We start from the raw sequence: 21835 nt of genomic DNA, 5'->3' as shown, positions 1-21835 counted from the left end.
GTAGTTGTGTAATAATGCTTTTTGTATAGTTTTCTGTACTTTGTGAAATCATTTTGTATGTATTTATGCAGTGATTGATGTGATCCCTGTATAGATAAATGTATGACTCATATCACCTTTAATATGTATCTACCTTATGTATTTAATAAGATACATTTTTTGTACAGTACACTATTCTTTGTTCTTTATTATCTTGGTTTTGTGTTTTAAGTGCTCATGTTTCATGAAAGATCCCACAATTATCAGCATATGAAGTGATTTATTTTGTGTTGGTGATGTAACATGGTGACATTACAATAAAAAACACTGTTTAAAGTGACACTTGAAGGCAAACAGATGATTGAAATTTTGGCAGCAGTAAACACACACGCAGTCACTTACGCAAACATGATGGCAGAACTAAAATAAACACATCTCATCAAAGAACGACTGCTGCCACAGAATCCGCGATACCTGGGAAGAGAAATAAAGGATGTCGCATTAATCCCTGAGGGGAGAGTGGGCAGAGTTATAGACACACTTAGAACCAAAGGAGATATAAACAGAAAATCACAAGAGGCAAAGATCATACTTACCGCAAACGTTGCCACCGATTCTTATATAAACGTACCCCTCATTCCCCCATGTGGTTCCCCATGAGTTCTGCACTATCCAATATGGAATATCTCCTAAAACAGACAGCAGGCATCCCAAGATTCAATTATTTACAGGGTATGTGTGTGTGTGTGTGTGTGTGTGTGAGAGAGAGAGAGAGAGTGAATGAGAATACTGCAAATACAACCTTTTATACTGTTATATAATCACTCTTACCCTTGTGTAATATCCCCAAAACACAGGGGTATGAGTGAAAAACTAAAGCTCAAAATGAAGAAATACTGACATGTGTAAACTAAGTTAAGAAACAAACTACAAGGTAGATCTGGTAAAACTTTGGCGCCATTAAAGGGACTAAACAATCAGAAGTCCTCTGCCAATAAATCTTGCACAATTACATAACAAGTGCACACAACAGATGTGTGTTTACAGAACAAGCTTCTCCTCGATCAACATGTACCAATCAGGACAAACAGAACCAGAAAAGCAAAGGTTGAAGTTACATAAAAGGCAAAATTTCAAAACTTGTTTTCACAATACTGGAGTTTCATTTTCTGCTTTCAAATAGGAAGAAAACTGCACAAGTGTTCCAACTGTGGCGTGAAATTAGGACATTTTTCTAACCCACTTCAAGGATTTTTCTTGCAAGACTTGTTAACTGTGTAAGGAATGTTGCTAAAGTATTGAGAAACAAAAAATATAAAGGCTTCTTCATTTGAAAACATGCAGCTGTCACTTTGATAACCACTTCTATAATGAGACAAACAGCTTTCTATGGTGTATTTTCTTTCCCTCTTTCTCTTTTATCCTTCAGCAGCAATCTTCGATTAAGTCTGGCACACTTTTAAAAATCTTGCCTAGTGCATCTTTAAATTACTTTCACCTGCCCCGGTTGAGAAACCTCCTTGACCTAAAAAGATAGATGTTAGCTAAAGTCAAATCAATTTCATAGCACAAGATGAATTATCTTCCTCTGCAGTGACATGTACCCATAGTGTTGTATCCAACAACCAGGACGGCATGGTTAGACCATTGGCTGGAGCAGTGGTGCTGAATGATTCCACCCAGGTAATCCTGCCAGCTGACAGCATCCACGATAGCAGCCAAGGGACCTTTCTCCACCAGCTGACCCATCATGGCCTCCTCTTGACCACTGAGAGAAAAGAAGGTGAAAAATGTACTCTTGAGGCAGCAAGAATTTGGTGGAGCCTCCATTTGAAATATACTCTTCAGTCAGGGGGCTGTAATATATATTAGAATACACATTTTATAGAGCTGATTTCCTTAGTTCAACATTTGACTGGGCTTACTTTCCACTGTGTGCTCTGAATAATCACCCTCTTCTCTCTAAGTATCCAATCATTGTATTTTTACAGAACAACTTTTCACTTTCTCTCTTTCAAAATGTTGGTATTCCCCTCAATCTCTCTGTAGCCCATATGAAGGCACCATCTGCAAACGCATGTTGTTCTTCCAGCAGATGATTCCCACTGGGGGTAGCTGCGATGCCCTCCTGTACCACCATCATGACATATGGCTCATGGAGTGTATGTCTGTGCCAAAACTTTATTGAATAGAGGGATTTTTATTCCCATTCATGTTGGAGGGGAGATGTCTCGTCATGCTGAAACTTTATGATGCTGTTGTTCTTTTCTTATGCAGCAGTAAAGATCTGGCTTAGGAGATCCTTAACTAGAAGGTTAAGTCATCCCCATGACCCAACAATCTCTACCCTGCAGAAGTGCCCGAACACAGCAGCTTGATCCAGCATGCTGACCTCTGAGTGGTTTGAGATAAAGAGATATTTTAGTGGTGACACGACATTGACATGTACTTTGTTAGTAAATGATTGTGTTAAGTTAGTTTTACAAATATGTTCTGTTTCAGACTCTGAAGAATTGTGTGAATAAAAAGCTACAAGCACAATAAGTTGAATGATATGAAAGAAAAACAAAAAGAAACAGAAGAAGTTCAGCTGTTTGTTGAATATCAGTCTGTTGGGACTTTTAACGCTCCCAAAAATAACAACAACTCTGACAAAGAACTATGATAGCAGCACAACAAAAACAACAAGCATTACATATAAAGGTGAGTGAGTCATGATTAGGTTTAATATTAAATAACGATTTGATTCACTTTAACCCAAGATAGCCAGTCACTTTGGCCCAGAGTAAAGAACCTCTGTGCTTCTGAGAAATCCATGTTTACTCAGTCAACACTGAGCTCTGTCACTGCACAGCACCAGTCCCCCTCCCCTCCCTACTGCCCTTGGTACTCTGAGTAAACCGAATAAAAATTTCATGTGGTTTTACCCAAATATAACACTGTTACTTTTTAGCTTTTACTGCTTAAGCAGAACTTGCAAAATGTGTTTTTTTTTACCTGAAGTCATGAGCAGTAAAGTTCTCCACTGAAACACCGCCATGTGACTGAGGGAAAAAATGGCAGATTCCCGTCTTGGCCTTGTAGGGATACTCTTTCTGAGGCACCAATTTTTCTCTGGTCTGAAAAGGAAATAGTTATACTGGTGAGTGTGTTACCAGAATACAAAATACCCATTCATCTTTGTTATAAAAATATCCTGGCACGGGCACTTTTCTAATTTATGTTTGAACGTAGAATGAAAGCAGAAGCAATTTTGCTTATTGCCACTACTCTACATATCTCTGTAATTAGAATACAGGAAGATATTGCCTTATTTTAAAAGGTCAAAATGCAATCTTCTCGCAGGTCTCTTCTTTCATCAGCATTCACTTTGAGGACTGATAAACATTAATTCATCCCCTGTGCATGTTAAGTATTAGGAGTTGAGTATTACTCTGCCTTTGCACTCACTATAAACAAGTTTGAAAGCAAAAGTAGAAAATCTATAAATGTAAGACCTCGATTTATTTGAAGATATCACCACACCTGCTTCAACCAATTCAGAGCCCGGACAGTGGAGCCTCCATTGCAGCCTTTGTTTTGGTAGGAGCAGTCCAGAACCTGCTGTACACTGAGCTGGGTTAATGGGGAGCCTTGGATGGCATGGACAGACTGCATGGCACCAACGACGCTGAATGCCCAACAACTCCCGCACTGCAGACATAAAACTAGAGTCATTAGAAGAAACTGTAAAAATCTGGAGATGTTAACAAAAGCTTAGATACTACAGCCAACTCAAGACTACAGCCATATCGTTAAATACCAAGGGGGAGAAATTGTAGTTTGCTTTACAACTTAAGTTTAAATTTGCATCATTAAAATCAAATTGACTCAAAATGAGTAACGAGAACATATTGCCTTTACATAGTTGGTGAAAAGCTTGAATTAATATCCTAAAATAATAGCATTTTTGGTTTGACAATCTGATTCCAAGAGCAGGTAAATTCAGACCTTTTGAAGACATTTCAATCAGGTATCTGTAGCTAGTGTGGCTGTGTGCATGATGCTGAAGGGAGACGATCTGTCCAGTCTGAGTGAACTGTGACTAATTGTTTTCTGCTGCCATCTACTGACAGAAACACCTTAGGTATAACATGTCTGGGTGAAAATCTTAATTTCTGCACCAGTTAATTTTATTTAGCTTAAATGCTCAGGATCATTTCAGATAAATCAATACTTTCTATCTGATTAATATCACTCTCGTCGGTTTCCAGAGAAACATACAGTCTTTCATTACGAAGGAGAGTTCATCTTTGCCTCTAAAACATTTATAAAGGCAATCTCATTCTTAAAACGATACTGTGCACCTATGCTCAGCTCTCCTCCTCAGCATAAATTCCCATAAATTTGATGAAAACCTGAGTGCTCCGTGTAAAATCCAATATTTAGTTGCTCAATATGGTTCCCTGGCTTAAAATCAATGTTGAAACTCAAATCAGTTATTATTGCTTGGACTAGAAATAAGTATGAGCTGAGTTTACAAAACATTAGAACCATCTGCTCTCTGCTTTAAAGATGAAATGCACTTAAATCATGCTGTGGAAGATAAGGGAACAGTGGATCAATAAGAATTTATGAGTTATGACTGGTTGGATATTATGTGTCGTTGTGCATGGTACTGCATTTATTTTTTCTGTCTTTCCATCAATCTATCTCTGGTGGAAGCTCAGCCTCTCACAGGTCCAAAAACAGAATATAGGAAAGAGAAATCTTGGTGGATAAACTGCAGGAGAGCAGAGTTGTAGGAGACTGTGGTCAAGCACCGGTTCTCCTTGCAGTGGTAAGCCTTGCCTGACATAAAGGGAGTAAAATATATGTAACAGTGTTGGCTGAAACCTGTGTAGGCTATTTTTCTCCCTTAGGAAAACTGTTTTACAGTGAAAACATCAGCCCCGGCGGCAAATTGACTGGCTAAGGAGATAAAGGACAAAAGGAACAGAAAGTGAACCTTCAGAGCGGACGAGCAACAGCTCCATCTCACTAACCCTCTCTCCCTGTCATGTCCCTAGGTTCTCTCTGCTCTCTTAGCAAGAGTCACATTTAATGGCTTACTTTATCATTTTCCACCTACTTTCCTTGACCATTATTTAAGTCCCACTGCACACCCCAGATGTGTTTTGGTTATAGAAACTTCACAAGGACATTCACCCTTCAATGTGCAGAACATGTCATGTGGGAGTTTAAGTCTGGAGGAAAGTTCAACCATTTTCAGGGGGGTTGTTTGTTTGCGCCCACTGTAAATCTGTTTGACATGTGCATGTCCAACCATCATGTTGTGAATTGTGAAAGGAATTTGATCATTTTGTTTAATGAAACTTTTAACCTCCAGTTCATTGACTCCTGGAATGGTATATTTTGTATGAAGGAGAAATCACGTGCTGAATGTTAAACATTTTTAGAATATTTACATTTCATAGGATGTTTCTTTAAATGAAGGAGAATTAGATATTACAGATTGTTTTATATGTATATGCACAAAGAAAAGAAACAACTCTACTTTTCCTAGAAGAGCATATTTTTTGCTTAAAAACTTGCCTGAAAAAAAATGTATAGTTAGAGCTTATGGTTAAAAAAATTAATTCTCTGTACTATTTTCATTTTACATCTTACCAGAACTGAAAAGCTGAAAAAATACCAACAGAGGACCAACATAATCATGAGTCATTTCAGAGAAAAATAGAGGTAATATTTTGGATGTCCTCAGGAATAAATTGGTTGTTCAGCCAACACAACATACATATCATTTATTTGTTTAAACCTTACAGCTTGTTGGTTCTGGACCGGTGCCACCACTGCTTTCTCCCTCCAGTCAAATTTGGCTGGCAGCCCCTCAGTCTTCAGCCCAGTGTAGGGAGGAGCTCTGTCAGCCGTGGCTCGCAGGTAGAGATCTGTACAAAACAGATACATTTCAAAGTCAGACCTGGACACAAACATGCACACAAACAACGGCTGTGCATATTTAGCCCAAAAGGAAATTAGTAAGTCATTTGAATTAATGTTTGTCACACTCAAATACACAGAATGAAACAAGTTAACACATTCCCCTCTATGAGCTGTACTGCAGGCTCAATAAATAACATAAAGTGTGTCACTAACCAAATTCAGCAAATTTACAAATACCCAGCTTACCTTTAAATTCCTCCTGTGAGAAGTCTGAGAACTTATTGATGCCATACTGTGCTGACTGTGGTGTTAAGGAGACATTTTTGAGGTATGCATGCCGCTGTATAGAGTTCTGCATAAAAAAACACACGACACACACATTAGCTATTAAGATAACTGAACGGACAATTATTCATTTAAGCAAGATGTTAAACCTTGCTCAATTGCTGCAATAAAACACAATTCTTGCAATTAATAAGAACTGCATGAAGGTGAGAATGTTACTAGTTTAGACCCATTTTAACAAACAAGTTTGATCAGTTTTAATAAGATGAATATTAATCCACAGAATGCAAAAATTATGTTACAGTTTAACTAACACCTCAATGTAAAGATCAGACAACAATGTATTACAACTTTCATGTAGATTGGATTTATTTAATGGGAATTGGGATATTTGTGTCCAGTTTTACCAGGCAGGACATTATCAACTCTATGACTGAAGTACACTCATAATGCACAATGAAAGAAATACCTGAGTAGTACTCAACTTGACTTATAATTGCAATTAACAATTCAATATTAAATGAGTACACACATAGCTAAGGAATAAAGTCAGTGATATGTGTGTTTACAAGAACATTTACTTATTTAGTTATCATTAGCTAAATATAGTATGCTGACATTCAGGTCTTGTTTGCATGAAACTTAACATGTATGCATGTATAGTTTTCTTGTTATCAGCCTTCTTCCCACAACTGATAGAGTTAAATCAAAAGCTTTTCAAATTTTGATGCAACTACTTCTATCTCATTGTCTCCTAAATCACAATTTCATGAAATGTTGCACATCAATTGCACAGCCTCATTTATAAACAGGTCACACTTTCTGCCAAATGTCAACATGTCCTTTATTTACATTAGTGGGCGTGGTCTAAAGTGAACTCAGGCGGTGACGTAGGTAGCTGTACGTTTATAAGTTTGAGTTCATGAGCGTGCAGAAAGTGTCAACAGTTCCTCCTCTGCACGTCTCTGTCTCCCTCTTGTTTTTATCTCCCACCTGATAATAGAGATGACGACGGTGGAATTCCTCACTGTTTACATCATACACGCGGTCAAAGTGTTCCCTGAACGCGGCGAAGTTCACTGCAGGGCTGTTAGAACCAGGACCAGAACCAGCGCGAGTCTCATCCGTGCTCACATTTAGACAACATGAAGAAAACAGGAGTGTGCAAACAGTCGCTGTAACAACTAAATACTGTAGTTCGACCTTCATTTGAAGAAGAAATATCCACTGAAAAGCTGTCAGTGAATTTTGAAGTTGATACAAAAGTTTTGGTTGCGGAAAAGGTGAGAGAGGACTTACAGCGCATGCGCGATGATTGAGAGGAGCTTCCTTGGAAACAGAAAGTAAAATACCAACATGCACTAAGATACAATGAGGGAACAAAAAATAATATTGGTACAAATTGGAATCCAATGCATCTTTTATATTAACTAATACAATGCAATCCATTGTATTTATAAAGCACATTTTAAAAACAAGGTTACCAAAGTGCTGCACAACAAATACAAACAGTAGAAATAAATAATTGTAAAATTTAAAATACAGTAAATTACCAAGGGGAAATAAAAAAAATTGAAATTGAATCCCCAGTCCCAAACGTAAATGGTAGGCATCTAAAAATGTGGGCATTAATGTTTGAATACAGATTTAAAATATAATCCCATGATGCAATCCATAATTAACAATGTGATTGTTTTGTTCCTTCCTTCAAAATAGAAATGCATTTGATAATTACCATGGACCAGAATTGATCCATAAATATTTTTTAAATCCAGAATCAAACATTATCATTTTGTGAAACTTTTACTTATTTATTTAATCCAGTTTAAGAGTTAATATAAGTGAAGACAGAATACATTTAATGTCACATATTCGACTGGAACAAGTTTAATTGTACAAAAAAAAATTAACTTGCATAACTAATGAACTCTCTCTCTCACACACACACACCTACTCTCTCTCTCTCTCTCACACACACACACACACACACACACACACAGAGTACAATAACATTACAGTGCATGCTCTCAGGCACAGTAGCAGCTGCAGAGCATTTTTTTCCTTCCAACCTGTACGTTGTCAGGATCAGCCAACCAGCCAGCACACTGGGAGGAAAAAGTAGGCTACTCTTGTGCTTTTTGAAGTGGCATCTGATCCTGCCTTCATCATAACCAAAGACCCTCTGTAACGTGCCGGAGGAAATGTCAGACCCAAGTGTGGATCTCACCAACAAGCCCTTTGCGGCTCAGTTGTCCAATGTATACTTCAGCATCTTGGCACTTTTCTGCTTTAAGCTTTTTGTTAAGATCTCTCTCAACTTGCTGGCATACTTCTACATAATCCGTGGGAACCGTAAAGAGGCTGCTAGGATATCAAAAGAGTTCTATGATTATGGTCAACGGCAGGGTGAGTATAATGAATAATCATAAAATGCCTCATAGATATAGGATTTATATTTTTTGGATACTTCTTTGTTCCACTCACTGAATTCTGTTAGGCATGATTATGTGTGTTAAAGGCAACTTTGGTGGAAAAGTAAGCATTAACAAGTGTGTTAAGAGTAAACACAAGGCAGTATGTCTGGCCTTTATGTAATAAGATCACAAGTTGAAAGTAAAAACATTGTGTCTTTTACAACCAAGTTAAATTTCCCCCCTGCTCATGCACACCTACTCACAATTTCCATGTTTACAAATGTGCTATTAATACTGCAATGTTTATCCAAAGATTAGAACAGCCATGAACCGTAATCACATTAACATATACAGTAGATCTGAAAGATAATGTACTTAGCTGTCATTAGCTTAAAAGCCACATATAAATCCTGAAATGTACATTCAATATTAAATAAAGACACTGTAGACTGGCTGCTTTTTTCCTCTCATGTATTAATAGAACATAGTCATGATATCCCCCATCCCCCTCTTCCTCCTCCCCTGCTCCCCCCACCCTGCCCTAGTTTCCATTCCCAGCTATGCAGTGCACCCTTTCACACTCAGACAGCAACCAAAACAACACTCCACATTCTCAGGGACAGGAGGTTCGGAGGCACATTCTGGGGGAAGAGAGACACGGCGACAACATAATCTGTATCTATCAGTCAAGGAGATGTTTAATTTAAAGTGGACCCACTCCACGGAATACTAATTAGCCAGGCTTAGGGTATTAGTCACAGTCCTGCAGATATGGTCTTCCTCGTTCTGAGGGATCTGTTTGATGTCTGGAGCTGGGTCTTTTGTACAAGTATTTCAAATTAATGTCAGTCAAGGAAAGCAGGCTGCATGAATAAAAGCCCCTTGATTATATTAGATACCATCAGGTCAGTTATTATTTATACATTATGATTAAAAGGGAGGGAAATGAGAATGATGATGAGAATGTATGGAATGCATCGGCTGTAATTCTGGACATTGACTCAGGTGTGCAGAGTGGTTCTTTTTCTCTTTGCAGACCAAATACAGTTTCTCTATTTAGTGTTCATTTGTCTTGTGAATGGGGTTTGAATTTGCTGAGTTAACAGCGAAAGTGCTTCCAAAGTACTATTAGTCATAGAATAATGTGCTGCTGGATGCATTAGCTCTGGAATGATGAAGGGAAAACATGATCTGAAAGGTTAAGTTATGACTTTGATGAACATATGATAAGGATGGAGTTTGGATAAAATCAGGTTAATGTTTGGGACTTATTAAGTTCCTGTGATCTTTTATCATAATTGTCAAATATGAAAATTAATAAGACACATTTAAAACTTTAGTGTCTCTTAATTAAGCACCTAAGTGATCGCATAATCTCTACTTCTTCATCATTTATTAAAAAAGAAATTAAAAAAACTTTACTAATTTAAATTTGGTCCTACAGATGAATTTGTTTTAGCAGCCCTGAATGAGAGCACCATCTTTTAAATAATACATTGAAATGGAAGTAAGCAGCCATATTCGTTTCCTCCCTGCAGGATCCTGGGCAGACCGCTCACCCTTACATGATGCTGCGTGTCAGGGTCGACTCCTGGCTCTGAGGACCCTCATTTTACAGGTGAAGAGAAGACGATCCCCTGGGACAGTCACGTGTGTCCTCTCAGTTTAGCACATGGAGTCTTTTGAAACGGTCCCATGAGCACTTCAGCTTGTATCAGAGCCTTTGAAGACTCCCGGTTCAAATGTGAGAGTAAAAGAGATCTGGATGACAGAATGGTGTCATTAGGGTTATCTGCAATTACCTTTAATTATCCAATTTGTCCCATCTGCATCTTTTGATCTCAGTACAACATTTTGGCAGAGTACAAGTCAAGCCAGTGGCTTCAATATATTTCAGGATAGCTCTTTATTTTTCTGGGAACACATTGTATTGTCAGGTAAGTCAGATATTTTAAACATGCATAAATAATGACAGATTAATATTTAATAGGTGCATGGCTTTGCTGCTCAAGTTGTCAAATGAAACTTCCTTTCTGGCATTATTCGCTGCTTTGACATCTGCTTTTGCACAGATTTCTTGTTTGGCAAGAGAGCTGAGTAGATTTCTGCAATATAAAATATAAACAGTGAACATCTGACTATTAAAGATACATCTTGTGTTTGATGTTGGCTGACATGTTTGAGTAGGCTTACAATACCGTGTCTCATTATCCTCGACCATACAGTACTAAAGAAGGGGTATAAGGTGAACAAAACAAATACAGCTCAGAATAAATACAATATACAGTGGGATATAAGGATTGTTTTACTGTATACAAGAGGATCACAGAGCTGCTGATCAATCCGTAGACTAATAAATAGGAGACCTCGACATTCTCTTCTTCCACTTGCAATTTCAGCTGCTTAGAGTTGACAAGTGAACCAAATGAGAGAGAGCCAGTTCAGTTCAGTTGCAAAGCCAACAAAGCCTTGTAATTCACAGTGATTTATTAGCTCTTTACAAGAGCCCTATTGATCCTGCTCTCCAGCTTATTTATCTCCTTTGTTAAAATGTGACGGTACAGTGTGCCGTTTGTCAATTACAGACAACCTTAACTGAAGAGGATGGGTCTGTTTTATAAAAGAAGATTCATTGATGTCCTTGCAATTTCTGGCATTCACCAATAGAGGCTGACAAAGGTCATGTAATGCTTAATGCCCCTTGTAATGTCTGTCTCTTTCATTGTGTTTCCAGGGTCACAATGTGAATGTTCTGACCATAGACCATGTGACACCTCTTCATGAGGCCTGTGTTGGAGACCATGCTGCTTGTGTCAGAGCGCTCATTGATGCAGGGGCAAATGTAAGTCACGTATTAGTCTTTAATGTTGCTATGCTGCACAGGTCAAACGTCATTGCCATGGTTGAGAAATCTGGCCATGGGTCATGAATGAGTAATGCATCGCACTTCTCTTTACAGTCACTGTAGAGCTATTAAGTTGTTGTTACCCTTCACCAGGATCCCTCAGGCTGTTGCTATTAGTCCACTTGTATGGCTAAACAAGGCCCAAAAATAGGGATTTAAAAAAAATGTGTTTACAGGTCAATGCTTCTACAATTGATGGAGTCACCCCTCTGTTCAACGCCTGCACCGTGGGCAGCGTGCCATGCACTGAAATTCTTTTAGAAAATGGAGCAAAACCGCAGGGCCTTGTATACCATCCATCAGCCATCCATGAAGCCACCAGCAAAGGTATACTGCCACCAAAGAGTTTGCAGATATGACAGAATGTGCCAATTCATAAGGGATTTCTTATTAACCACATATCAGTATAGTACATCTTTATAGTGTGCTGCCGTTACAAGTTAAGAGAACTTAATTAATGTAAGGAACCTAAATATATTTGACTATTGTGGTTGCATCTTGAATACTTAAAATTGTGGTATCTCGTTATGTTGAGTTGTCAGTGCATTGAAATCAACTCAACCACTTCCTTTCCAAAACACAAAACAGTGCAACAATGATCAGTGGCTGCCACTTGCAACTTTAGTATTAGAACAGAAAAGAAGAACTGTTTGCTATGTTCTTTCTTTTTTTTTTTAGAGTTATATGTTTTGGACTTTTGCCTTTTAGATAGGACAGCTGAAGAGAGACAGGAAACGTGGGGAGTGGAGAGTGGGGGAAGACATGCAGGAAATGGTCTAGGCCAGGAGTCAAACCCCCGACCTCTGCAATGAGGACTATACCCTCTGTATGTGATGCGCTTAGACCGCCAGGCCACCAGCCTGCTATGTTCTTTTTATCTTACTGTAAAGGTAAAGAAAAGAAGTAGAAACACATATTAAAGCAGTTCTTGCTTCAAGACGAGCTGCTGCTAACGTTAGCTCAGCTTGCTAAGCATCTCTAATTGCGGCGCTTGTTTCTAGGTCAGGATTCATTCAGTGCTCTTAGTCTGGCGATTCAACAATGAAAGCAATCACATCAACAAAAGGCAGTGCTAGTAAGAACCAGCTGTCAAAAGATAAAAATAGTTATTTGCACTGGTATTGGAGGGATATCCAGCACTGCCTAATAGCCAAGTAAAAAATAATGGAATAAGTGTTTAAGAAGGAAACATGTAATTAGAAAATCTCTTTCAATTTTATCTTGTCTTTGTAATATTCTAAATTTTGAAACAAGCACACAATATTTGTTACTTAACATATGAAAAACCAATTTACCAGTTCAACTCAACTGATGCGTCTTACACTACTTACTGTCAAACAAGCAATATTTGTGTCCTTAGTTGTGCTACAAAGCCCTCTGTAGCCAACCTGTATCATGAAAAACAGCCTTTAAAATAAATCCAACAGCTTGGAGAATTATCTCACATTGTCACTTACTGATTACTGTCTCCATGCTCCATTACTTCCAGGTCATTACGGCTGTGTGGAGGCCCTGGTGACTTGGGGGGCAGATGTGGACATGGACATTCCTCACCTGGGCACAGCGCTCTATACGGCCTGCGTCTGCCAAGAGCTGGAGTGTGCCAGGAAACTCCTGAGGGAAGGTCAGCTCTCAGCACAGTGTGGTGGACTGTTCACTCTGTCGTAAAGACATACACATTCTGTATAAGCCAACACAGAGATACACCAAAAAGCATATTTATTGTACACAGAAACAGAAACAGCATACATATGCAAAGTGGTTATGTAAAGCTTCAGAATAAATGAAGACTTTATTTACAGTCTGTGATTTTGATCATCAAGAAAGCGGTAAATGCCAGCAGAATGAAGACGTCTGTACGTTCTTTCAAAATCAGCATCTTTCTAGAGATTCAGATAAGGTCAATTCAATCAGCAAGAGCATAAATCTTTACACTTAAACTGGCTTCCTTGATGCAGACACACAGCATGCTGCGATTCAGTAAGGAGCAGCACCGCAGCCACATGTAGGGCACAGCTGACTGATCACATTTTCAAGCTATTTGTATGCTCGTATAGCTTGCTACCTATGATTGAAAGTGACAAGTTCACATCCTTTCTCTCAAGGCTGTTGAAAGCAGTTTATTGGAAATGTAAGAAATTGTTAGGCAGACAAGGGCAGCCAGGGGAAGACTGGTGAATCAAAATTTAAATGAGAAAATAAGATTACGGTACCGCCTAGATTACATCAGCAACATGTAGTGATGATGTTTCACAGTGGAAGTATCAGACATTGAAGGTTTTTACAATCTGCACTGTGTCTGACATTAATAATCATGTCATGTTGGTTTCAGGTGCAAATGTACAGAAAGGGAAATCTTTGGACTCACCTTTACATGCAGCTGCAGAAAAAGACTGCACAGCTATAGTGAAGCTACTGCTGGATTTTGGTGCAGACATTAATGCAAGGAACACAGAGTTTCAGAGGCCAGTAGACGTGGCTCCACCCAGCAGTATAACAGAAGGCTTTCTACTGGTCTATGAAGGTACAGTAACACTACAGACCTGTGTGTCTTTCTTGTCTTAGTTGTCATCTGTGCATCAGTGTTTAAACATCCTTACCAAAGGTCATTGAAGTTTCCTTTGTGCTGTACTTCAGTCTGGGCATGAAGCATGACTCTTCTACTCCATAGTTGAGTCAATCTTTTTTAATCTGTGAATTCAAACCAGCTTTTAAAATGCGTCATTGCCTCTTTTTTCACAGCTACACCACGACTGCTGAGCCAGCTGTGTCGTCAGTGCATCAGGAGCTGCGTCGGCCGTGACAGACTCCACCTCATCTCCCACCTTCCCCTGCCCACCAGGCTCAGGCGCTACCTGCAGTACCAATGACACAGTGTCGGCTTAAATGAGCCTTACAGACAAAACTTCAACACAAAGAGAGAATGAACTCCAGAAACTCTTCCTACCTTTAATGTTCAACACCAGTCAATGCAGGAAAAGCAATTAAGTGGAATTAGTCACAGAGTAGTCACACCAAGTACCTGACAGTAACAAGCTGAGTGGAGATGGTTTGTCTCACATGTGTCACTGTGGAGGAATGTCAAACAGGAGTTTCTAAAAGAGAACTTGCAGGCTTAGCCTTCCCCAGATAAATGATAGTGAAACAAGTGTAATAATAAAGCGACACTTTAATTCAGGTTTGCTGTATTTAGAAAACGCTTTAGCTTTACGATAACTGCTAGAGAGTGATACACTTTGAAAACTTTACAAAAAGATTGTGATTGTATGCATACGTGCACAAAATATGTGAATGAATGTTCATTGTTTGCATTTGACATTCACTGATACTTTGCACAAGACTACATGATTAAAATGTTGTGAAAACTCAAAAGATATTTTATCTGTTTATATTCCAGCTGTGATGGTAAGAGATGTCTTGGGTGAATTATGAAATATTTATAATCAACAGTGAGGTATTCTGTGCAAACTTTATAAGATTGACAGTCATCAAAGTCAAAACTGCTCGCTGTGACATTGAGACAGGTACGTGTCACAGCATTCCCATAGCCATTGCTATCTTCATTTAAAACAAGAAGGTGACTCTAGCACAACTTCACTTGCAAAATATGACTGGTGTCATTGCAATGATTTGCTTAAGTTATGGTTCAACTAAAAATATCTACAGAATGACACAAAGTAAAACATCATCCTACAAAATTATTAACAGCACAAGCAATAAGTCACAGATGTAGGATTGAAATAATGAATCTAAAGTTCACAAACCAGTGCAGCTCAATACAATGCATGATAGGTCTAGGCTTGATAGCAGTATCTACAATCATGAGCTGAACTTTAATTGTTTTATTTTTTCTAATTTCATTATGTACTGCATGTTTGTATATTTATATTAATGTGCTTTATCTTTCTATTTGTATGTGCAGTATCTGATGGTTCTGTAAAATTGTGTATTACTGTTACATCCTCTGAGGGGCAGTAGATCGTCAGCTGCCACATGTCAAAGCAGTGTCCGGTGTCGTTGCCATGGAGAGACTTAAACAAAAGAAAGCCCATTGTGTTGCATGCCACCTAAAGCGGGTCAATAAGGGCTTCGCATGCTTTTATAAATTGCGGTAAAAGCATTATAGATTTCGGTTTCAGAGCGGCATGTCGTGTGTTCAGGGTCCCAAGAAGCACGGACTGCCCAGAGAGGTCTTGAAATGGCTGCTAAGTCTCAGCTTGTCATTTTATCCGAGGAACGTGCGCAGGTAAATAGACGCACGTCACACAAACTGTTGTTAACTCAGGTACAGCACCGTGTACACTTTTTCTAAAGTATTTAAGCTTTAAACACTTTGAACAATTTGCAAAACAATTACAAAAAAGGTGGAACTGTACAAAATAGCCGTGAATGCTGGCTACAGTTAACTAGCCGACAGCTTTCTATTCATTGTGAAACAGGTGTTGACATGTGACTGTAGTGTGAAATGACTCTGTTTTTAAACAAACATAAAACATTTTCCATATGTTACTTTGACAATATGTAATAAATGCAATATATATTTACAGGTAAACAAATAAGAGAGACAAAAACATCTGGTGATAAATATTATCAGAATCAGAATTACTTTATTTATCCATGGGGGAATTCAGCTAGGCATGTTTGGTTTTTGCAAGGCAAAGTCAATAGATAATAAATATATATTCAGACAGATGTATGATGTATCTTTTGTATGACAAGGATAACTGATTATAAATAGTTCACAGTGGTGTACTTTTGGGGGGGGGGGTTCCACTGTAGTAGATAAAACATTGAATATTGCCTTCTCTGGTGACCTTTCTGAGGATAAATGCATGAAAAAGAGCACTCTAAATGCCCCACCTATCCAGAAAACATTAAAGAGTGCTCTCTGGATGCGCCTTAATGTATAACACGCATAAGAAGTGCCCTCTTGTTGCCCCTGAAATATATAACATGCAAAAAACTGCCCTCTTGATGCCCCTAAAATGTATAATATGCAAAAAAGTGCCCTCTGGATGCCCCTAAATGTATAACACGCAAAAAAAGCTCCCTCTTGTTGCCCCTGAAATATATAACATGCAAAAAATTGGATGCCCCTGAAATGTTTAACACCCAAAAAACTGCCCTCCCGATGCCCCTAAAATGTATAACATGCAAAAAAACTGCCCTCTTGATGCCCCTAAATGTATAATATGCAAAAAACATGCCCTCTGGATGCCCCTAAAATGTATAACACGCAAAAAAAGTGCCCTCTTGTTGCCCCTGAAATATATAACATGCAAAAAAGTGCCCTCTTGATGCCCCTAAATGTATAATATGCAAAAAAGTGCCCTCTGGATGCCCCTAAATGTATAACACGCAAAAAAAGCTCCCTCTTGTTGCCCCTGAAATATATAACATGCAAAAAATTGGATGCCCCTGAAATGTTTAACACCCAAAAAACTGCCCTCCTGATGCTCCTAAAATGTATAACACCAAAAAATTGCCCTTTGGATGCTCCCCAAATGACAAAAACATAAAAAAGCACCCTCTGGCAGCCCCTCAAATTTATGAAAAGTTAAAAAAAAGTATAGTCATCGATACCCATGTAGTTCATTATGTTATGTTCAGTTAATTATGTACTATAGCTCTTTAGTATAGAAATAAATTAATAGTTTTGTGTTTTCTTTTTTCATACTTCAATATCCATCACAAATGGTCAAATACATTCACCAGAAGGTAGGGAATAAGTGTTAGCTGCACAAGCCTAAGATAATCAATGAATGCATAGGAAGTTGACTAAATGACCACAAACATCTGACAAATTGTTAAGTTTATACTTCTTCCCATTCCTTTTCAAATGTGAAAATCAAGTCAGCTTAGTGTTTGACAATTTCTTCCCCATTTTGCTTTTCCATGTTTGTAGCTGTCACATTTGTCTGCCTGCCTGTTTATAGTCTTTTTTCTTTACTACATGCTCAAAATAAAATTCAACTTAAATCAAACGTGAGCATTTTTTGAATGATCTCCAAACCAATCCTTTGTGTCGCGATCGTAAATAACTGAATGTCTTGGGGATTTCATGTTAGAACAGACTCGTCAATGATTGATAGTTGATTTAATTGGACATTACCATCACATCTAAACCTCTTGTAGATCCGTCAAACAGTGTTTACTGAGCCTGGAAATGGCATCACTGATATCAAGAATATCTGCAGCAAGAAGCACCCTGAGCAAAACACTAAAAAACAACGTATTGTGAATAAATATGAATTGAATAATAAAGGCTTACAATCAAGGATCAGGAAACAGCAGATGATAAATGGTGCACAGATTTACAATGACAGATAGAGAAACATCAGTGCTTTCTAATGCTGCCAAGACAGCAACTTGTTCAAAGTGGATTTCCCTGGTTGAGTGAATATACTGTCTGTTCTCCTTGCTTTTCATTTCCAGGGATTTTTCCAATGGTTACCTTGTGGCAGAGATATTCTCTTGTTATTACCCCCAAGACTTTCCAGTGCATTCATTTGATAAAGGAACATCACTTTCTGCCAAACAGAGGAACTGGAGCCAGATAGAGAGGGTAAGAGGGAGAATAAATCTGAAAATATAATGTGAAAGGAAGAGGCATCTATTGTTTAGTTCCATTTGTAGGTGGGTTACATGCATTTCCAAGGTACAGAGTGACATTCAATATCATTTTATTTTGCTCATACATGCATAGAATCCTGAATTATCATTTAAATTACTTCACTCTGTGGGGTGGGACTCAAATATTCAAATGACACTGCTCAACTTACTAGCACCTTGAATATCAAATGACATAATGATTCATGCTGTATGCCATTGTGGTGTTTTGTTTACCTACATGTTCTAGATGGATGTGAAACAAGACTGTTTTGAGTCAGATAAAGACTAAATGTTTATATCGTCTTAGTTCTTAGAGAAGAAGAATCTGCACCTGATGAAAGAGGTCATCGATGGAACCATCCACTGCAAACCAGGAGCGGCTGAGCTGTTGGTGCAGGAGGTTTATACGATTGTAACAAACAGGAGGTGAGTTTGATAAGGAGCCGTGCAGGAAACACACAGCTTGAGGAAGTTTCAGATAAAACATCTATTTAAGTAGAAGGGAAACACACTTATCATTGGCCACACTTTGTCTTCTTCAGGGCACGGCTCAGACTCTTCCTGGCCTCGCCCTGAATACCAGGCAGTCAACGATTAGAGCCCTGTTAGAATAAAGGCATTTAACTATATCCTTAGCTCTAGCAAGTGCCTGAAGATAGTCCTGCGGCTTCCCTTCTTCTGTAGTTACACTTTTTATCTTCAAGAGTAACTGGCTTTTACCTGTAGTCTATCGCTCTATCACACAGTATGCTTGTTTTTCTGCATTTAGTTTCTTTCTTTCTTAAACCAGTCGGTAGAAAGGATTTTTGTAATGGTTCAATTTTGATTTGTACATTTTTGCTACCTAAAAATGTGTCAGTAAGGCAGTCAAAGCTTATGAGATCAATTCTTTTTATAAAGCTGTACCTCTAATTAATGCATTGGATGCAATTCAAACTACAGTATACAGTCAATGTAACCTCCCTGTAACTCTGGATGAGGGTTGATTTTTACTTTCTCATGTAATTGTATGCATTTAAAGGTACAGTGTGTAGACTTGGGAATATTCAGTGATATCTAGCAGTCAGATTCTAAATTCAAACCTTACTTGCTCACCCCTCCTGTCGGTGAAGCAACGGTGACCTTTGAGGACAAGAAGCTCCTGTGATGCCTGCTAATTAAGATCCTCCATTTTTCAAACTTAAACCATCAAGTACGTCTATTAATATAAATTCTGGTGAGGATATTAACAACCACTCTTTTCTTTGTTGTCTTCAATCCAGTACATTTCCCATGCTCACTCACAAAATGCAAAAACATGTATGGTGCTAGTTTGTCTGTTCTGTGCTAAAGTAGAAACAGGGCAGTGCAAGATGGCGGCCTCCGTGGAAGGGGATCTGCTCCTATGTGGATATACAAGGTTCATTCTCAGTTAACAAAAACAAAACGTTGTTTATATTCAGGTGATTACACAAATTAAATATACTTATAAATTGATAACATTTCACCAAGGCTGTTCTTTGAAATGCTGCTAAATGCAGTACTTACCCACTGCACCTTTAATACAGAGAAGGGGCAAAGTTATTACAACTTAAAGATGTCTGCATAGTTTTGAATCAAGCATTTCAGGCACAATCAACCTAAACTTCATTGTTTAATGTGTCTGAGAAGAAATCTGGCTAGTCAAACTTAAACAGTCCACAGGACTTCAATTGAAAACTAATCAACAACTGGATCTTCATGAAGATATAACAGTTTAGCTGCCTTTGAGACAATATAATGCAACCTGTGTGACCTGTCCTTTGGTAGTCTGAATCTCTGAGCTCAGATGACTGTGGTCTAGTCTCAAAGATTTTTAATGACAAAATGTGGGAAAATGAAAAAGCTCATTAACAGCCCATTAACAAGTCTGTGGTACACCTGAACCCAACTAAACTATGAAGGCACAGCTGAAACGGATGCCAGCTAGTTGCTTTGGAGCTCATTTTAACTATTTAAAAGTTATATTACACAGAAATATCGACATCAAAATAAGTCATGTGTAAGTCATGTATATATAAGAAGATGTCAAGGCTGTCGGATGAAGAGCAGTCGTGCTTGAAATTTCACTCCTGTCTGACATCAAGTCAGTGGATATTTGAGGATGTGAGCTATTATCTAAGTATAATTACTTTTGGTGTAGCACCTGCCCTCTTTAGTTTGGATGTGCTTACAAACACATTCATTTTAATATAAATTCAAATGTATTTGAAAGTATCAGGGGTGTCCAGGGTCCAGAGTCAGACTTCACTGACGGAAAGTACCAAGATCTTCTGCCGACATTGGCCAGCTCCACAGCCTCCCAGGCCATCAAGAACAACCTGAGGACAACTGAGATCATGGCTGAGCCTGACATCACCACAAACCAGAGGAAGGCAGGGGTCATCCTCCTCAGGCATCTGCAGCACAAAGCTGCAGAGAGGGTCCACAATCCTGGTGAGTCACCCATGGGTGATATTGAGTTTTCAGGGGGGAATAAAATAGAGTGCTGTTATCGCAGCTCTCTATATATTTTTTGGGTCCTATCATCTGTATCATCTCAGAAAATAATCACAATGTCCTCTGAGATGACAGTGATGCATGAGATATAAACACAAGTCACTTCAGCTGACAGGATGCTGTCACACTCAGCTAAAAGGGTTAGAACTTTCTATTTCGTTACTTGGCAGAGTTGCTTTATATAGCTTACATCATTCTGAATTCTTTTGAACTTGATGGACTAATGCCAATTTTGACAATAAGCTTTTTCAATAAGCTTTCCTCTGGTGACAGGACGATTTAATGTCAAGCACAATCTGGGTTACCTTGCAGCTAGGAATCCTGTCCCACCCAGCCGTGCTGATGGGTTCCATGACAGCCATTCATCCAGAGACTCCACGTCAAGTGAGTGTCAAACCTGATGTTGTCTCTCAGCTCTTAAAAAGTTATATTTTACTCTGCTGAGGCAGTATGGAGACAATCAGAAAAACATTTTTTCATGATACAGCTATCCAACAATCTAATCTTCCATGGTCATATTACATACAAATATTCTTTCTATTTATTGCTTAATTTGTCATTACCAACCATAATCACACCATGTCAACCTGTCACTACTGAAACATTTTTTTTTTTTTTTTTTAATACTGCCTGTAATTACTTCTATTTAATTTAAATTCCATTTGTAACATTGTATATATCTAAATTGTACTCTAGCTTTATTTATCTATTTTATTTTATTTTACTTATTTTTATTTTTATTTTATTTTATGTTATTTTGTTTTATTTTTGTTTTATTTTTATTTTGTACTTATTTTGTACTTTTTGAAACTTCTTTCTTGATTGTACTTATGTCTGGGTTGCTGTGACAACTGAATTCCCCCCCCGGGGAATCAATAAAGTAATATCTTATCTTATCTTATCTTATCTTCCTGTACAACAATAATCTCACAAGTAATCTAACCAATCTGTATTCACATGTGTACTTTCTCAGAGTCATGTTCCTCGTCTACGGGGAGTGGAGCTGCTGTTTCCTTTAAAGAGATAAAGGTGTGCCAGCCTGTCAGACGTTCTCTGGTGAACTAATGGAATTTGATGTGGATCAGTGCTCTAAGATTATACTGCAAGTGTGTGTATGTGTGTGTGTGTTTCCCCAGATGTGTTGACATAATTAAAGCATAGCCTATTTGATCATTTCACCACAGGAATATTTACTTGGGTA

General features: G+C 38.3%; 3 protein-coding genes and 1 long non-coding RNA gene across 11 annotated transcripts in view; 2 read left to right on the top strand and 2 right to left on the bottom strand.

Annotated features, from left to right (window-relative positions):
- Positions 1-239: 239 nt before the first annotated feature.
- On the bottom strand, positions 240-7669 carry ctso (cathepsin O). 4 transcript variants are annotated; one of them, XM_034690045.1, is made up of 8 exons: positions 7486-7669; positions 6148-6253; positions 5782-5906; positions 3505-3672; positions 2977-3098; positions 1584-1747; positions 576-668; positions 240-453 (listed from the first exon to the last, which is right to left on the bottom strand). In XM_034690045.1, the coding sequence occupies exons 1-8, from the start codon at positions 7651-7653 to the stop codon at positions 419-421; spliced, it is 981 nt and encodes a 326-aa protein (XP_034545936.1). In that variant the 5' UTR covers positions 7654-7669; the 3' UTR covers positions 240-418. The 4 variants fall into 4 exon arrangements, with proteins under 4 accessions (XP_034545936.1, XP_034545933.1, XP_034545934.1 ...); XM_034690042.1 differs by lacking the exon at positions 7486-7669 and adding an exon at positions 7101-7477 and having other exon boundaries at positions 6148-6255; XM_034690043.1 differs by lacking the exon at positions 7486-7669 and adding an exon at positions 7180-7477.
- Positions 7448-14845, top strand: asb5a (ankyrin repeat and SOCS box containing 5a). 2 transcript variants are annotated; one of them, XM_034690048.1, is made up of 8 exons: positions 7448-7469; positions 8189-8592; positions 10139-10218; positions 11335-11442; positions 11682-11832; positions 12995-13129; positions 13838-14029; positions 14248-14845. In XM_034690048.1, exons 2-8 carry the CDS (start codon positions 8388-8390, stop codon positions 14373-14375), a joined length of 999 nt encoding a protein of 332 aa, XP_034545939.1. In that variant the 5' UTR covers positions 7448-7469; positions 8189-8387; the 3' UTR covers positions 14376-14845. The 2 variants fall into 2 exon arrangements, with proteins under 2 accessions (XP_034545939.1, XP_034545938.1); XM_034690047.1 differs by lacking the exon at positions 7448-7469 and adding an exon at positions 7511-7529.
- The window catches only part of LOC117817371, a 79287-nt gene continuing 68042 nt past the window's right edge, over positions 10591-21835 (bottom strand). The window contains exons 6-7 of one of the 2 annotated variants that reach the window (XR_004632135.1): positions 12963-13164; positions 10591-10705 (exon numbers count right to left, since the gene is read on the bottom strand). This is a non-coding gene — a long non-coding RNA (uncharacterized LOC117817371). Of the gene's footprint in view, positions 10706-12962; positions 13165-14260; positions 14361-21835 lie in introns of those variants that run through there. The other variant, XR_004632137.1, reaches the window with a different exon arrangement.
- On the top strand, positions 15518-21827 carry spata4 (spermatogenesis associated 4). 3 transcript variants are annotated; one of them, XM_034690051.1, is made up of 6 exons: positions 15518-15751; positions 17941-18070; positions 18425-18543; positions 20357-20571; positions 20908-21018; positions 21608-21827. In XM_034690051.1, the coding sequence occupies exons 1-6, from the start codon at positions 15651-15653 to the stop codon at positions 21697-21699; spliced, it is 768 nt and encodes a 255-aa protein (XP_034545942.1). In that variant the 5' UTR covers positions 15518-15650; the 3' UTR covers positions 21700-21827. The 3 variants fall into 3 exon arrangements, with proteins under 3 accessions (XP_034545942.1, XP_034545941.1, XP_034545943.1); XM_034690050.1 differs by having other exon boundaries at positions 15519-15751; positions 20351-20571; XM_034690052.1 differs by having other exon boundaries at positions 15521-15751; positions 20351-20571; positions 20947-21018.

Source organism: Notolabrus celidotus, chromosome 8, assembly GCF_009762535.1.
Source record: "Notolabrus celidotus isolate fNotCel1 chromosome 8, fNotCel1.pri, whole genome shotgun sequence".
NCBI lineage: Eukaryota > Metazoa > Chordata > Actinopteri > Labriformes > Labridae > Notolabrus > Notolabrus celidotus.
The sequence above is the reverse complement of the archived record's forward strand: the minus strand, read 5'-3'. Positions and strand labels throughout refer to the sequence as shown.

Bases quoted from the DNA above. Each gene is read 5' to 3' on its own strand.
- ctso (XM_034690042.1), bottom strand. From the start codon at position 7,395: ATGAAGGTCGAACTACAGTATTTAGTTGTTACAGCGACTGTTTGCACA. The intron at 3,673-5,781 runs GTAAGGTTTAAA...TTATGTCTGCAG, and splicing joins CGGTCCAGAACCAACAAGCT to TGCGGGAGTTGTTGGGCATT. The intron at 454-575 runs GTAAGTATGATC...TTCTCTTCCCAG, and splicing joins AATCGGTGGCAACGTTTGCG to GTATCGCGGATTCTGTGGCA.
- asb5a (XM_034690048.1), top strand. From the start codon at position 8,388: ATGTCAGACCCAAGTGTGGATCTCACCAACAAGCCCTTTGCGGCTCAG. The intron at 11,443-11,681 runs GTAAGTCACGTA...ATGTGTTTACAG, and splicing joins TCATTGATGCAGGGGCAAAT to GTCAATGCTTCTACAATTGA. The intron at 14,030-14,247 runs GTACAGTAACAC...CTTTTTTCACAG, and splicing joins CTTTCTACTGGTCTATGAAG to CTACACCACGACTGCTGAGC.
- spata4 (XM_034690050.1), top strand. From the start codon at position 15,651: ATGTCGTGTGTTCAGGGTCCCAAGAAGCACGGACTGCCCAGAGAGGTC. The intron at 15,752-17,940 runs GTAAATAGACGC...TTTCATTTCCAG, and splicing joins TATCCGAGGAACGTGCGCAG to GGATTTTTCCAATGGTTACC. The intron at 21,019-21,607 runs GTGAGTGTCAAA...GTACTTTCTCAG, and splicing joins ATCCAGAGACTCCACGTCAA to AGTCATGTTCCTCGTCTACG.